The sequence below is a fragment of the Emydura macquarii genome, unplaced genomic scaffold (genome assembly GCF_026122565.2).
Source record: "Emydura macquarii macquarii isolate MOO-44397 ecotype Brisbane River unplaced genomic scaffold, CSIRO-AGI_Emac_v2 contig_1254, whole genome shotgun sequence".
NCBI lineage: Eukaryota > Metazoa > Chordata > Testudines > Chelidae > Emydura > Emydura macquarii.
Window position 1 is genome coordinate 7,336,115 of NW_027131391.1, and position 15,974 is coordinate 7,352,088.

Sequence of the window (15,974 nt, forward strand, 5' to 3'; positions counted from 1 at the left end):
GCCGGCCGGGGTGGCCGCTGGTCCCGTTATGAAGCCGCCCTGGGGAGGGGCCGGGTCCCCGCGCCCGTCCCCGCTTTGCTCCCCTTCTCCCCTCTCAATCTCTGCCCCCGGCCCGGGATCCCGGCCCCTGCGCCCCGCCCGGCCAGCGGCGCCTCCCCCTCGCCGGCCCCGTGCGCCCCCCGCAGCCAGCCGCCCTCTCCGCTGCGCCCCGCTGCCGGAGCCGCCCCGCCCTGTCCCCCCAGCTCCTTCTCCAGCTCGGCTGACTCCTCCGCGTCAAACCACATGATCCCAGCCAACATTCAGCGCGCACCGTGCAGCCCGCCAGCAGCTGCCCGCCTTCCCCTCCCGCGCCCCGCTCGGCGGCTTCCAGGGACCCCGCGCCGCAGCCGCCTCTCGCCGCCGCCGGGACCCGCGCGCCCGAGCCCCCCCCCCCTGCGCCTTGGGGCGGGGAGCCGGCGCCTGGATGCTGACTCCGGCCTCGGGGCGGCTGGTTCTCCCGATGCGCCCGGGCTCCGGCAGCCGGAGAGCCCCCGCCCTGCGCTCGGGCTGAAGTTCGCCCGCGGAGCCGCCCGCGCTGGCGAGGACTGTAGCCCGGCGCCTGTTTGCCTGCCGAGCCGTGCCTGCCCCGACCCCTAAGATGAAGAGGGCGACCGCTGAAGGTAGGTGCGTCCCCTCCGCCGGGGGGGGGGGGGGGACCCCCGGCCCCCGCGCCAAGGCGGGGCGGGGGGAAAGGGGGGGGGCCGAGGCAGGGACCCCAACTTCGCATGGCTCGGATAACTTCCCAGCCGGCAACCTTGGAGAGCGCCTGCCTCGGCTGCCGGGACCGGGGGCCGAGCCGGATAGCTGGTGGAGACGCGAACCTGGCAGCGCGGTCCGGGCTCCCAGTCCCGGCCCTGTCAGCTGGCCTTGCGGCCCCCAGTTCCTGGGGGGTGGGTCGGGAGAGGGGCTGGCGCGAGGCTCCGGGCGCCGTCGACTTAGGGGGCAGGCTGGAGTTGAGGAGGGAACCCCGCATTCCCAAAGGAAGAAGAAATGGGGAGTGGGGGGGGGGGGGCTCCCGGCTCTGCCCCCCCCCCCCCAGCCCCGGCACCTGGATCTGCGCTTTTGTGCCGTTGCAGAGTCCGACCGCTGGTGTGAACAGCCGGGATCCGGAATCAACCGCTCCCCCTTCGCTAGGTCAGGGCCCAGGAGGGCATCGGGCGGGCTGTGGTCCCCAGCCCCACCGGGGATCTCCCCATCTGGGCCCTCCTCACACGCCCCCGCTTCCCTCCCGCCGTCTCTGCGGGGCTGCCAGCCCCAAACTTGGGCGGAGGGGGGGGGGTGCGGAGGAGGTTTGTGGGGGACTCGGCATCCCGTGGCGCCCGGGGCGCCGATCCAGGCTGGCTGATAACTGCCTGACATCTGCTCTGAGCTCTCGCCTAGGGAGGCGGTTGAGATGAGGCGTCAGGTTGGACGAGGAGCCGCGGCGGGAGGGTAGGAAAACAGGGGAGCGAGCGCCCCAAGACCCGCCGGTGCCAGCCCGGCCCTCTCGCCGGTGCTGGGGCGGAGAGAGCGGCAAGACGTTCCCTGACTGCCCCCAGCCTTGCTCCGAAACCTGGAGCCGTGGGCTGGGCGCAGGGAAGGAGAGCTCCAGAAAGGAGGGTTACACTCAAGCTGCTGCGCCAGGGGGGAAGGAAGGAAGGGCTCGGGCTCGGAGTAGGCACCGGGGGCTTTAGGTGCGCAGCAGAGGAGCAGTGGGCGAGGGAGGGACGGAAGGGTCGGTCCCCTCGTGAACCCGCGACCCGAGACACGCAGCATCCCCTCTGCCTCCTCCCGGGGGTGCGGCATGCGGAGTGGGGCAAAGGGAAATCTCCAAGGCAAGTTCTCTTGACTTGGCAAAGTTTGCAAACGCTCCCTGAAGTGGCGTGGCGGAGTGGCAGCCCCCTGAGAGCCACACCGAAGAGCCGGAGCACGGCTGGGGCAGAGGGGGCAGAAGGAAAGGACGCGGCGCCTGCATTGAACGTGCGGCCTGGGAGAAAGACCGGGATTACTGGGGGTTAGGGTGCGCGCCAGACAAATGCATCATTACCTAATTGTGCTTCGAGCCCACTTCGTCTCATTTAAATGCCCATTAGTCAAAGGCAGCAAACTAGATTAAGGGGGGAATGTCTGAGAACAAGCCGTGGTGTGTAGGTTAGGAATTGAATTGGTTCCACCGTGTGAAAGATCTCTGTGTGTAATAAGCATTCAGCGCCGCTGGCCTTTCAGGAGAACCCCGTGGGCTGTTGCCATCGAAGGGAAGAAAAGCTTCCCCTGGCACTGCGAAGAGCTCCCTTTCATTTGCTCAGCCAGTCCCAGCAGCAGCGGGGGCTATCTGGCCCCTGGTGTGGCACAACGGGGAGCTGTCGGCTAGGAAGCAGAGCTTGGGGTGCTGGCTCGGGCCGGGGGAGGGGGGTAGCCAGCGGGGCAAGCCGGGCTTCTTCATCTCCAGTCACCTTGGGGTAAAACGCGAACCAAAGCCCTGCGTTTTGAGAAGCCTGCGCCCCTCCTGCAGCGTCCCGCACAGAGACCCGGGTGCGTTGCTGAACACAGCCCGCGGGGTGCAGTTTTAACATCAAAAGACCTCAACCCGGGTTGGAAAGCTAGTGCTGGCCAGGGTACCGGGCAGAGGAATGACCCAGCTCTCTCTGCGTAACCTGGCTGTGTGGGAGCCGGCTCCAGAGTGCTACGTTGTTGCCTCTTCTCCGCGCACCCCAGTATCACCTGGTGGTGTTTTTCGGGGGCCACGGCGGCTGGTTTATTTGCAATGCCTGCGGGAGATATCCCAGCTCCAAACCAAACGCCAGTCAGCTTCTTCAGAGAGTTTGGACTGAATTGAGTTTCGAAACAGCCAGTGTATTCAGGGTTTATTCAGGGAGCAGATTGCTATCATGGCTTTTGCTCAGGGCCCTCAGGGGGCATTGGTGTTTCAGGAGTCACCTATCCCGCCATGTGTTCTGGTCCTGTGCGCAAACGACCTTAGACTTGAAGGGGGCTGCGTCCCGAGCACCCCCTGGATTTGGCTGGGGCTGTGTTTTCCTGCGCAGACTCCCGGCCCCAGTCTGGGGGTGCCGGGTGGGTTTCCTGCCTGCCGTTATACTGTAAGTACACTGGGTGCACTGTGCCCCGGACCCAGAGAGCGCTGAACGGAGCTGGGTGCAGCAGAAGAACCGGCGCAGGGCTGCTTTTTGCACAGTGACTTCCCACCAGCTCCCCACACGGTCACCAGCCGCGTGTGAAAAGACAGGCGGGAAAGTAAAGGCAGGAAAGCTGCTCCGAGAGCTCTGTGTGATGAGCGTGGCAGGTGCACAGGGCGCTCTGGCCTGCTCCCGGGGGGGGGGGGGGAGAATGCCCTCCGCTGCTGGTCCTAGATGACTGTCAAGTGCCCCGTGGACCTCGGAGGACGTGATCCACAGGATCAGGCCCTGAGTGAGTGAACAGCCGGGCTCCGGCTGCCTCTCGGTTCCTGCCAGCCCCCGCTGAGCCGCTGCTGCCTTTCCCAGAGTTTGCTGAGGTGTCTTTTTAGCTGGAAACACCCGGCAGGGGCCGTTGGGTGACTCTGCATCCCGAGCTCTCGCCGAGCCTTTCCGTTCCGTTCGCAGCTCCGCGGGGCAGTCTGCCTACGAAACACCCTTTATTGCACCAGCTTCCCCCGAGGGGAAACCCTCTGTTTGAAAACCTCTCATTCCACCAAGACGCTAAGCCCCGCGGATAAGTATGCGTGGATGGAGGCGGTGACCTGCGTTTTATTTCTCCGCACAGGCGGTAGGATCCATCGGCTCTTTAGTTTACATTTCAATTCTTTCAGGACAGATTTGATTACATCATTTATCGGGGGGGAGGGGGGGTTGGCCTTTCCCAAGCCCCTCTTCTCCCCGCGATGCAGCACATGCTCCTGGAGCCTAGATCCGTCGTGCCCACGCAGGGCTGGGGTACCTGGCCGCACAGGGGTTGTTTGAGCGTAGGGTTGTGTCAGCCCCCCCGGTGCTTTGGCGTCGCTCTCTGCCACGCTGGAGGGGGTCAGCGCAGATGGCGGGGTGCCCCTGCTTGATCCGGGGATGCTTCCCGGCTGGAAAAAGGCTGTTCTAGAAAAAAACGATTGAATTAGAAGCGGGGAGAGGCGGAGGCACCGCGACCCCCTGGAGCCCAGCCGCTCCCGAGCAGCGTGTTCGCGGCCTCCAGCGCCGCCACGTCCTGCGTTAATGACCTGCGCGCAGCTCTCCGCCGCTAGCCTTGGCTCGGCGCCCCCCGGGAGCCGGCGCAGGGGAGGGTTTGTCGGCGCACGAGTGGGAGGGAGGCAGGGCCGGTGCAGTCCGCAGGCAAAGCGAGATCCTCTCCAGGCAAAGCGAGGTCCTCTGCCCTCTGAGGACGTGACGCCCGCCCAGCCCGGCGGGCCGAGCCGGGCTCTGCAGAGCAACGGTTCGGACCGTCCAGCCGGTCTCCAGAGCGCGCTCGGATCTGTTCTCTGCGCCCCACTAGACACGCGGACCCGATGCCTGCGGAGTCCTGGTGTAACTGCACTGACTCCCGGGCTTGACACCAGGGATGACTTCGGCCTGCAGAGGGGCGCGTGTTGAGTTGGGGCTCCCGGGAGCGTGGGCCCAAGGGGTGCCTCCCGCGGCGGGTTGCTGCTGTGTGCTGCCCTTGTGTGTGTGTGTGTGTGTGTGCGGCCATTCGCCCGCTCTCTACACAGGCCAGGCAGCGCCCCCCGCAACCCTTCCCTTGCGGCGTGTCGCCGGGGCCCCCTCACGCCATCGGCACCGGCGCTGGAGGTTCGCCGCCGCTCCTCGCTTGCAGAAAGGCGCCGAGCCGGGCGCACCGGGGGGCGAGGGGGGGAGATGGGGACTGTTGCTCCCGCTGGGCCGCTGGGAGGGTGGATTGAGCCAGGATCCCTAATTGCAGCGACCAGAGCTGGTGACGTTGCGCGGCGAGCCCCGCTCTGGGCCAGCGCGAACCCCAGGTGCCGGGCTCCCGTGCCAGTTCCTCGCCCCCCCCCAGTAACGCGCAGCGTTTCCTTTCCAAGAGGTTGCAAACGCAGCGCAAGTGGCTCGTCCCCCGCACGGGGGACCAAAGGCAAAGAAAGGAGTTGGCTTAATTAGGCGTGCATCCCCCCCCCCCCCCCCATTTGAAATGCTTTCTGCGGCTGTCGCCGTCATGAAGACACATCTCGGAGAGCCCAGCTCCTCCTTTCGTGCTCCAAAGGCGGCGGTTTACCCAGGAGGCACGTGCCTCGCCGAGCACGACCGTGCAAGGGGCCTGTGAGCCCTGGGAATTGCACCCAGGGTTGAATGCACGTGACATGCGGCTGTGCTGTAGCTCTTCCATGCAGGCAGCCCCCACGATGCCAGGGGGGATCCCCCGTCGGCGCGGGTTATGGGGCAGAAGAATTCTTCCCTCCAACTGGCGCTGCCTCGGTTTCCATTCGTCTTGGGAGAGGGGAGGGGGTTCACACCCCTGATCGACCTCACTTTTCAGTGTAGACCAGGCCCGAGGGGCGGCTGTGAGCGGTATTCTGGGGCCGCCGCTGGCTGTTGGGGTCTCCAGAAGAGACGAGCCCCGGGTTCTGCTCTCTGCCCAGCCCAGCCTCGCCCCTCCAGTAGTTACTGGTCCAGCTTCGGGAGGCAACAGGGGCCAAGGAGAGCCGGGCAACAGGGGTCTGGGAAACTGAAGCAGGAAATGGCGAGTCTCCACGAGACTTCACACAGACTCCCTCTCCCCCCGGCTGTGTCTGCACTGGGGCCTTCCTGGGTTTGCTTGTGTCCTCTGCCCCGGGTTTATCCCCCGAGCCCTTGGCTGCCTGCCGCGCTCCGTCAGGTCTGTGCATTTCCTCGGGCCTACAGCTGGCGGGACCCAGCGGTCAATGGAGGCCAGTGAGTCCAGCGGCCATGCGGACGGGCATGCACCGTAGACAGACCCAGCTGCAGGCTGCCCGCGCTGCGAGTGTGTTCCTCTCTGCTCCACGGTGAGAAGGGCACGGAGAGCCGGGACACCCCAATCCTGGTCCCAGCTCTGCCAGGGACTCGTCGTGACCTTGGCCAAGTCACTCCATACATCTGTGCCTCGGCTGGGGGGGGGGGGGGGGGTGCTGATCTGTCTCCCCCAAGGCTCTGTGCTTAGAGGTCCCTGGATGAAGGGGGCGGAGATGCAAAGTGGTCTCTGCTCTTCATTCGTGCATTGATATTGGGGATTCCAAAGGAGAAGGAGGGGTGGGCGTGTGTGTGTGTGTGTGTGGGGGGGGCAGGGACCTGCCTGGGGCTAGGCGGGTCCCGTCTTTGGCAGGGACGTTTCAGTGCCCAAGAATAACGGCGTCCTACGGTCTGTCCTCAGAGCCCCATGTTGCAGTTCTTGGGCTAAACAGCAGTGTCCAGTGATATGTGTGCTGGGGGGGAGGGGTGTCTCACCACTCTGGGGAGAGGGGTCTGGGGTCTATGTGCTGGGGGGGGAGGGTCTCACCACTCTGGGGGGAGGTGGCTACATCTTGCTGCCGTTCCAGCTGGTCGTACACATTTGCAAAAGTCTGCTCTGGTTTTTATTTCAGGTATTTTAGTGCAACTTCACCACGCCCCTGGAATTTCCATCTCCCTGCCTCTCCTCCATCTGCCCCCCCCCAGCTAGATGAAAGCTCCATAGCGCTGCCTTTCCTGGGACCAGCCTAGATGGACTTTTTTAACCTAATTTCTTCTTAAGAATCGCACCTCCCCTTGTACTCACGTGTTGCTCCTCACGCTGGAAGCAAATTAATGTTTCTGCTTAATAAACTTCGTGTCTCCCTTGCTTCGCTGCGTGTGCAGGGAAATTGCATTGAGAACTCAGCAAGAACGTGTCCGTGCAGGAACTGATCAGTTATTATGGCTATTTATTACTGCTCGAGTGCCCCAGGTGTGCGCAGTGCTCCGACAGAAAGAAATCAGCCCTGTCCATTTGCACTTGACAATCACTTTCCTGGCTTGCCGGATTGTCTCCTGCATTCTGCTCTGTGGGGGAAATTGGTTAACTCCTTTTTTGGTAAGAACAAAGAGTTGGGTGTTTTTTTTGAGAACCATCTGGAGGCTGAATTCTTCTCCCGAAGCTGTGCAGTTTGCTGGGAGTTCATTTACGTCTTTAGCTACTAAAGAGGAAGTAAAAGTGACTGATTAGCCGAAGACGGGGCGTGTTCGCATCAAAGTGACAGCTTTTGCAAGCTGGGTTTGGGGAAGTGTTTAAAACCGGCGTGTCTTCATCACATTTGCAAGGCTGGGGGCAGGTTTGGGCCCTCGGCACCGCCGCCCAGCCCTCGTCTCTGCCCCCGGCGTGTTTGTGTCAGAGTGAATTGTGTGACTGTCCACATTGGTGTGCGCTCATTTTAAATATTGATTTGAATGGTGTGTCTTTCTCGGGCCTGTGAGAGGCGATTATGCACCCCGTGCATAATTCAGCAATGTGTGTGTGGCTCAGGTGTGAGCTCAGCCTTATTTCAATGGGGCCGGGAGGGAGGAATCTCTGGAGATGCTAAATTCAGCTCTCACCCCCCCCCCCCCCTTTCCATTAGGGGGCCGCTGACGGGCTGCAGAGTGAATTCAGCAGCCCAGTTGGTGTGTCTGCATTTCTGGCTATAAAGGTTACAAACCTCTGCAGACAAAAGGCAGCATTTGGGACTGTAATAGGGAATAAGTGGATTGCTAATGTTCTCTCTGGAGCCATAAGTGAGCATCCAACAGCTGTGGGGAACTTTATGTCTGGGATGTTTCCATGGGCACCCATCAGCTAAGAGGTGCTTAGGGGTCTAGGAAGTTGTAGTTTAGCTATGGAGCACAAGTCGTGTCTCTCCGTGTTCAGTGACTAGTGTTTTCCATGCCAATTCACACACTGTTAGCGTTGGCTTTACACTAGAGGGCTGTCTGTCCCTTTCCCTTCAGAGGGAACGCATTAGTCTGTACGCTCTGGATGTGCATGTCCGCAGCATCCAAACAATTCAATGGCCGCCCGTTTTGTCAGGTGGGAAACGCTTTGAAAGCTTTTATTTACTGCTCGCCGAGTCTATTTGCGCTGCATGCAAAGAGCTGTGCTCTGGGGCTGCTCGCCACGTTGCAACTCTTTGCATTCAATGCCGGGAGACCTTCATTTCTGTCCATTGCATCCCATTCTCTCCTGACCCACTGGGCAGAAGCAGCCGCAGCCTGCGAGCCATATCAGAAGAGCCAGCGGTGTTTCGAACTGGGTGTAACCCGCACATTCTGCTCTGCTGGGTCAGTTTAGCCTCCTTCTCTTGCATGTTCCTTGGCGTGGTGGCTTTGTGCCGATTCTGGAAACTGGGGAGCTGCAGGGCCCTCTACCAAGCATGCTGAAGGAAGCTGCTGCTTGCCTGTCACTACACACGCCGCTGACCCTGCTGCGGGGTGGGGATCAGAGGACCAGGAGGTGGAGGGGCCTGGGTTCCACTGCAGGGCAGAGCATTCCAGCACCCTGTGGCACCCACAGATTGAGAACAGGGCGAGAAGAAAGCTGTGGGTGTGATGGAGAGGAAAGCCTCTCTGCAGGCAGAATAGGCCTATCAAAAGTCAGGGTGGGTGGCGGTGTAAGGTGAGGGGTAGGGTCCTTATCAGGAAGCTCAGGGCCTTACTCCTGATACGGTGAACTCCAGTGGGCACTAGTGCAGGAGGACAGCCCTTGCTTGGGATGGGGGCCTTTGCTTGAATGTGAGAGTGATGGAGCCACAGCCTACTATTGCTGCTCACTGAGGGAGTTCTCCCACAGCCTGCGTGGCAGAGGCTGGTGTTTTGGGAGCAGGAGGACGCACACTGGAGTGTGTGTGTGTGTGTGTGTGTGATTTCTACTGCTGGTGTCTCTTGTCAGTCACACATAGACCTACTACAGAAGGATCATTCCCAGGGACAGTGCCCCTCCCCACCCCCCTACAGATGGCAGATCAGCTTTGCCCGCCTTTCCCCAAATGTGTCCTTCCCCCCCCCCCCCAAGTCTCAGGGGCTGCTGGCCAGGGTGGCTGAGGTCAGAGTTCTTAAGAGGTGGGGAAGCTTCTCCTCCATCCCCTGGTGTGTGATTCCCCCTCTTCCAGGCTAGGACATGCCCAGCGTTATGGCTCCCGGAGGAGATGGGCCATTCGAGCTCCTTGCTGTGATGCAGTTGCAGTGAATGAGCTGGGTTTATAGCTCCAAGAAGCAGCTGGGAATAAGGTGGGCTAGGGCCAGGGGACAGAGGATTCACTCCCATGTGGCTTTCACTGTGTGGCAGTTCAACCCTAAGGGCTGCGGTTGTTCAGACAGGGCATGGAGCAGCTCCCAGGAACGGGGCCTAGGGCTGGGACCAGGGCATGGCAGCAGGGGGAAATAGTAATAATTTCTCCTTAGAGAATGGCAGTGGTGAGCTTCCCCCTGGGGAAGCAGCAATCAGCCCCAGCCCCATCATTGCCCACAATGGAATTGATGCTGATTCAAAATCGAGCTGCCCCATGTGGACGCGTCTTGTCCAAGTGACTTCTGTGCATGTTAATGGCTCTTGGCATTTGGGTGCATCAAAGCTGGAAGAGTCACAGAAGCTCAGGCCTCATCTGCTGCTGCCCAGGATCCTCCTGCAGGCTCCTATGCAACGTAGAAACAGACAGGGCCTCATCCCGCCCACAACTGGGTCACCCCCACTTCTCCATGCACTCAGCACTTCCCAGTGAGCGCCCCCTTCGGGCACACCTATGGCTTCTGATCATCCCCTCCCTGGACTCCCAGTCCAGGGCAGCTTGCTGAGCAGCCCAGGGAGTGGGTGAATTGCTGCCAGGAAACTCCAGCTCTGCACATCCCCCTGGAGCCAGTCAGGGCTGGGGCTGGCTGGGAGCAGTGGTGGACCGACTGGTGGACAGGAAGGGGTGTGATGCTGGATGTACAATCTGCAGAGTGCTCTGGGATCCTTCCTGGGGAGCCATGCTGTGGAAATGACTTCATTGTCGGGCAGAGGGTGTGTGATGCAGGGGTCAGAGTCCCAGACAGGCTATGCCAGCACCTGCTGCTCTTCAGACTGGGTTGCAGTCAGCAGACAATCCCTAGCCTCCCCCCCCCCTGTTCTCTGCCCATATGGGGTGGCCTCTGGGGTGGTGGAAGCTCACCGGGAGCCATGGTGTTCTCTACTTTGGTTTGCCTCTTGGTTCTGCCTTCTCCAGCTGAGCCCCCCAGGCCGAACCAAGATGTGCATCTTCTCTTGGGGACATCAGCACCAGCCCAGAGTTGCTGCTGGGGTCAGAGAAGATTCTCCAGATCTGCCCTGTGTAGCTGAGTGGGGAGCTTGCCCCCATTCCTCCCACAGCCTCAGCTGTGTGGGGTGAGCTGCTGAGCCTGTCTTAGCCTCTTGTTACAGAGCAGAGCTGGGGGAAGTGTGAGGATAGCTGGGCCTTGTCAGCAGTGAAAGCTGCATCAGTTCCACTGAAATCGGGCATCCACAGGGGTTGTTTCAGTTTAGTTTAACCCTGCTCCCAGTCGGAGTAAAAGCTCAGCTGCAATAAGCCTGGTTCAAAATTAAAGTGGAGCATCCCCCACAGGTGTGAACAAACTCAGTTTGAGTTCAGAGCCTTAGTTAAACTGCTGTGGCTGTCTCATGAAGACAGCACCCAATTCACCAGCAGTTCTGTGGCTTCCCAGTAGAATTCTGTGCTGACCACGTTGTTGGCCCTTTTTAGCCACATTCCCCGGACATTAACAAGGATGACGATGGGTTGGGTTTGGACAGAAGTGGGCATTAGGTTCCAGCCATTGGGTCACCCAGCCCCAGCCACCAACGTGCGGCTTCGGTGATGGCTCGCCCAGCTCAGACGTGGGCGCAGGGCCCCAGCCAGAGAGAGCTTTGAAACCAGAACACCCAGGCTGGAATTCCCTTGAAAAACACATTTGAAAAATCCCAAATGGTGAACATGGGACTGGCTTGTCCATTGGGGCACATTTGCCCAGCTCTGCAAGGAGACGCACCTTGAACCAGGCTGCAGGGGTGAAGTCTGTGTCCAGGTCACCAGAGGGAAAAGCAGCAAACCTGTCTGGGTAGCGCTTTCTGAGTCCAATCAAGGTTGTACCCTCTGCAGGGCATTGCAGGTCATTGGATCCCCTAGGCTCGGTGAGGCGGAAATCAACATGCAGGACCTGCACAAATTAGGAAGTGGCCATTACCTGCACAGCCAATACAAAGCTGTGGCCACATCTCACACAGCCTATTCTTGCTTTCCTCACTACTTGCCCTGCAGGGAGGGGTGCACAGGGAAATAGGCCATGGTAGCTCTGAGCCACCTTTCCAGGGATCCTGAGGGTCAGCGCCATGTTGCTTAGATTGTCCTGCCAGCTCAGGGCGCCTCTGACTGGGATGCTTGGGACCAAGGGCATTAGGGCACATGTCCCAAACCTGCTCTGACCTGCAGGCTCAGGCCTTCCAGGGTTTGTGTTGCCATAAAAACCCCAAGAATTTATCCTCGGCTCTAGGCCGGGTTTGAAGTCTCTAGGCAGCAGTGGGAGACAAACCTGAAGGAGGAGGGTGACATTGGAGGCAGTGGCCTTTCCGAAGTCCCTGCCTTTTGCAGAGGAGTTTCCACACCTTTTGCCTCCTGTTAACCGATTGTCATGAGAGGAGAGGCCTGTTTGGGAGAGTGCAGGTTCCCTCCAAACCCAGAGCTTTGAGATGCCCAGGAAATGCAGAAGCATTCACCCATGGAGTGCCCCAGGTGTCGGTACTATGGCTGGTTTTGTTCAACATCTTCATTCATGATCTGGAGGATGGGGTGGCTTGCACCCTCAGCAAGTTTGCAGAAGACACTAAGCTGCGGGGAGTAGGGAGGGTAGGGATAGGATACAAAGTGACCTAGACAAATTGGAGGATTGGGCCACAAAAAATCTGATGAGGTTCAACAAGGACAAGTGCAGAGTCCTGCACTTAGGATGAAAGAATCCCATGCACAGCTACAGACTGGGAACCGACGGGCTAGGCAGCAGTTCTGCAGAAAAGGACCTGGGGGTTACAGTGGATAAGAAGCTGGATATGAGACCACAGTGTGCCTTTGTTGCCAAGAAGGCTAACGGCATATTGGGCTGCATTAGTAGGAGCATTGCCAGCAGATCAAGGGAAGTGATTATTCCCCTCTATTCACCACTGGTGAGGCTGCATTTGGAGAATGGTGTCCAGTTTTTGGCCACCCACTACAAAAAGGATGTGGACAAGTTGGAGAGAGTCCAGCGGAGTGGAACAAAAATGATGAGGGGGCTGGAGCACAAGACTTATGAGGAGAGGCTGAGGAAACTGGGCTTGTTTAGTTTGCAGAAGAAAAGAGTGAGGGGGGATTTTGACAGCAGCCTTCAACTACCTGAAGGGAGATTCCAGGGGAGATGGAGCTAGGCTGTTCTCAGTGGTGGCAGATGACAGAACTAGGAGCAATGGTCTCAAGTTGCAGTGCAGGAGGTCTAGGTTGAATATCAGCAAAAAGTTTTTCGCTAGGAGGGTGGTGAAGCACTGGAATGGGTTACCTAGGGAGGTGGTGGAATCTCCATCCTTAGCAGTTTTTAAGGTGGGGCTTAACAAAGCCCTGGCTGGGGTGATTTAGTTGGAGTTGGCCCAGCTTTGAGCAGGGGGTTAGACCAGATACCCCCTGAGGTCCCGTCCAACCCTCATCTGCTATGGTTCTATGCGCTGTGCGTGGCTGGTTCAAGCGCAGGGGTGAAGTGGGACAGAAGGGCATGACTCTGCTCTTCGTGCAGGACCTCTTTGGAGTTAGCACCCTCACCCCTGCTCGGCGTTGGGGTCATGTAGCTCTGCAACGCATGGCTCTGGTGGCTTCCAGCGCACCTTGAAGCCCGTGCGTCAGTTCCTTGCTAGAGACTGATTTATCAAGAGTACAGATGTCTCCCCCTCCCCCCCTCTCAATTTGCAGCTCATCTCTCCTGGTGGGAGGGTGGAATTAATAACAGTAATTGCCGCACCTCGCGGTGCGGAGCGCTCGTGCTAACCACACGAACAATGATGGATTGTGGGAAACCGCGCGCAGGAACTGCTCTGGCATGAGGAAGTTGAATGCGGAGATGGCCTATTAACGGCGCCTCTCCATCCATCACTGCGCCTGGGAACTCTGGGGAACACGGCGCCTACTCCAGGGGGAGCCTTTGAAAGCGGCTTTGGCCAGCAGGCATCCCCGATAGCCTGCAAGGAGAGGGGGCAGGGAAAGGCACAGTGGGGAAAGGGATGTGTAGGGGGAGCTGAGAGGGACCCTGTTCGTGCTGTGAATGACCAGGCGGTGTGTTCTGTCTCCCGGCAGTGACGAACGCTGCCCTGTCCCCTTCCTGGGGAGGGCTCTCAAGGATCTGCCTCCAAAGAGCCCAGGAGTGGTGGAGGTTTGCGAAGAGAAGGGGAAGGGGTTAGGCTCCCCTTTGAGCCCCCAGACTAGGGTGAAGCTGGAGCCATGTAGGGGCACTTCTAGGACGTGGGGAGTGGGTGGCCCTGCCATAGTACGGTGCTGCCCAGGCGTTGCCTTGATCATTCATCAACCCACCTACAGGTGCTCAGAGTATGGCCCCAGCTTCCTTCCCCCTGCTCCACCCAACGTGGGGTCCCGGCTCTCTCCCCCCGTCCCCCCCCCGCCTCTCGCCCCATGGTGGGAAGCTCTGTGGAGGATGCAGTTTGCTGCAGGCTGGTAATACATCTCCGACGCAATCTACACTAAACCCTGTAATGATCCTGGCACCATCCTGGACTCACCGCTGTATCACCCCCGTTATCCCTCGGCCTCCACATCTCTTCCGGGCCCCTGGCTCCCATGCAGCCCTGGCAGCAAATCCTCCTCTCCTCCCACTGCCGCCCTCTGCCCTGGCCAGGGGCTTGCCTGCTGTCTGCGGGAACAGCCTGTCCGGGGTGTGCTCTGTCGCTGGCACTAGTGGGTGGGGAGGGGGTTGGCCCCACCAGCTCTGGCCTCTCCTGCCAGCCGCTCCCTGTCCCTTGGCTGCTGCCCATTGCCCCTGGCAGGCTGCACAACCCCAGGGGTTTTGTATTGTTGGCGGCTACTCAGAGACCCGTTGAGCCGTCTGCACGGTAGGGCAATGGGGCACCCTCCACTGAGCTTAGTCTTGTGTCGGCAGCTTTAAATGCCCGTCTCGTGCATCGCTCGCCACAGGGCATCAGTGCTCACGTGTGAATCCTGCCCTTTCCAGCTGCCTCGCTGACCTCCCCCACCAGTGACTGCACGGAGGGGTGAAGCACATGGGCGCTGCCTCGCCTGGCTTCTCACTCGGGACGGCCCCTTGTGCCGGGGGGGAGCTAGAGGGACAAGGGCTTTCGCACCAAGTGCCACAGCCCACTCGCTCGCACTCCTCTCCCTGTCAGTGCAGTGAGGTCTCCTCCCTCGCCATCCTGGCTGCGGATATCTGGACCCTTCCCCTCAGTGCTCTGTGATGACAGGGCCAGGCCAGTGTCTGAGGCTAGCTTGTCCTTTCTATGCCCCCCACCCCCACACACACCTTTAATGACTCAAGTGCATCCTGTTTGTGTCCTTCCCTGTGGCCGAGGCCCTGCAAAGGCCAGGAAAGGAAATCCTCAGCTGAGCTGTCCGGAGGAATGCTTCTCGCAGCCGCCATGGCAGGCAAGGAAGAGCACGACGCGGTACAGACCCCAAGGGCTTCCTTCGGCCAGCTGCCTCCGCCTGGGGCTGGGGCCTGGCGGGGCAGAAAGGCTCCCAGAGGGTGCTCTTCGTTCCCTCCCGCTCCCTGCTTAGAGTTTTCTCTGCTGTGCCTGGCCCTCTCCCAAGCCACAGAACGAAAGTTTTAGGGCCTGCTGGCGAGCTCCCGCCGGGTCTGGCAGAGGAGCCTGCCACCTGAGCCCCTTCCTAGCAACGCCCTGGTGCCGCTTCTGGCGTCGTGTGGGGATGTACTTAAAGCCCCAGCTCCTGGAGTCCTGGGGTTATATGAGGCACTCAGCTTGCATTTAAAAATGCAAAGCACATTTCTGCCCTCATGGCTGTGGAGAAGAGTGGGAAAACCTGGCCCCTGAGGGCTCAAAACCCAGAAGGCAAATAAACAATATTATATTGTCTGTGTAAAGGTGTTTTTAAAATCTCACGATTTTTGGGGATCTGACCCGTGATTTTTGGTGGCTTGGGGTTGGTGATGCTGCTGTGTCCTTGACTGCCTGAAATGCAATGCCTGGAAACTGGGTGGGAGTTATCGGAACAGTGTTCCCAGCACCTCCTTGGTCCCCATTCTCCAGGGCATGCTGGCTCCCAAGACAGCTTCTGTCTTGTGTGGAGAGGAGATCTTTCCCAAAGCCTGGCCAGAGGGGCTCTCTGTGGGTCACAGCTCACGTCCTGTGACTGCGGGGGATGTGCCTATCTGGGCTCTGGCGTCCCTGTTTGGGAGTGGGGTTGTTTCTGAATACCGGCCTCTCTTTTGGATTGGAAGGAAGCACCCAGGGACCAGCCTGGCCAGAGAGAGACATTTGCACCAGCTGCTGAATAAATGAATCCAACCCTGCCCCTTGGCAGCCGCCCAAGAGCGACTGGTTTCGCTTGGACAGGTCCTTCTAGCGTGAAATGTTTTTCTTCTGTTAGGATTTATTTTCGGCTTTCCTAGTGCTTGGCTAGTTTTACAGTTAATCCGGGGATTCTAACTGGTCAGCTGGGAGCTCCCGCCATGCTGCTGGGAGGCGGCCATCTCCCAGAGTGTTTGCTAGGTCGTGGCCCATAGATTTGCAAGATGATCTTGGATTTGTTTGCCATAATCATCTGGGTGTGTTGAACTCATGTGTTCCTGGAGAGGGGTGGTGCCCCCGCTAGTGGAAAGAGAAGTCTGAGTTTCCTTGGCTAGGAGGAGGAAGAGAAGCCTCTTTGCTCTGCACATGCCATAAAGATAGGGGATTTGTTCTCTCTTTGGAGACAGGGCCAGGAGGGCAGGAGCAAATATCTGGGATAAGTTGTCGTGCTGTGGGTGTGCAGATGGCGTAGTGCCCATTGTATGGGTGTGATG

General features: G+C 59.6%; 1 protein-coding gene across 1 annotated transcript in view; it reads left to right on the forward strand.

The window, feature by feature from the left end:
* The first annotated feature begins 297 nt into the window (after positions 1 to 297).
* Positions 298 to 15,974, forward strand: part of RTN4R (reticulon 4 receptor) — a 108,512-nt gene continuing 92,835 nt past the window's right edge. The window contains exon 1 of the mRNA XM_067550296.1: positions 298 to 659. Within this exon, the coding sequence (XP_067406397.1) occupies positions 638 to 659 (22 nt within the window). The 5' untranslated portion in view covers positions 298 to 637. The remainder of the gene's footprint in view (positions 660 to 15,974) is intronic.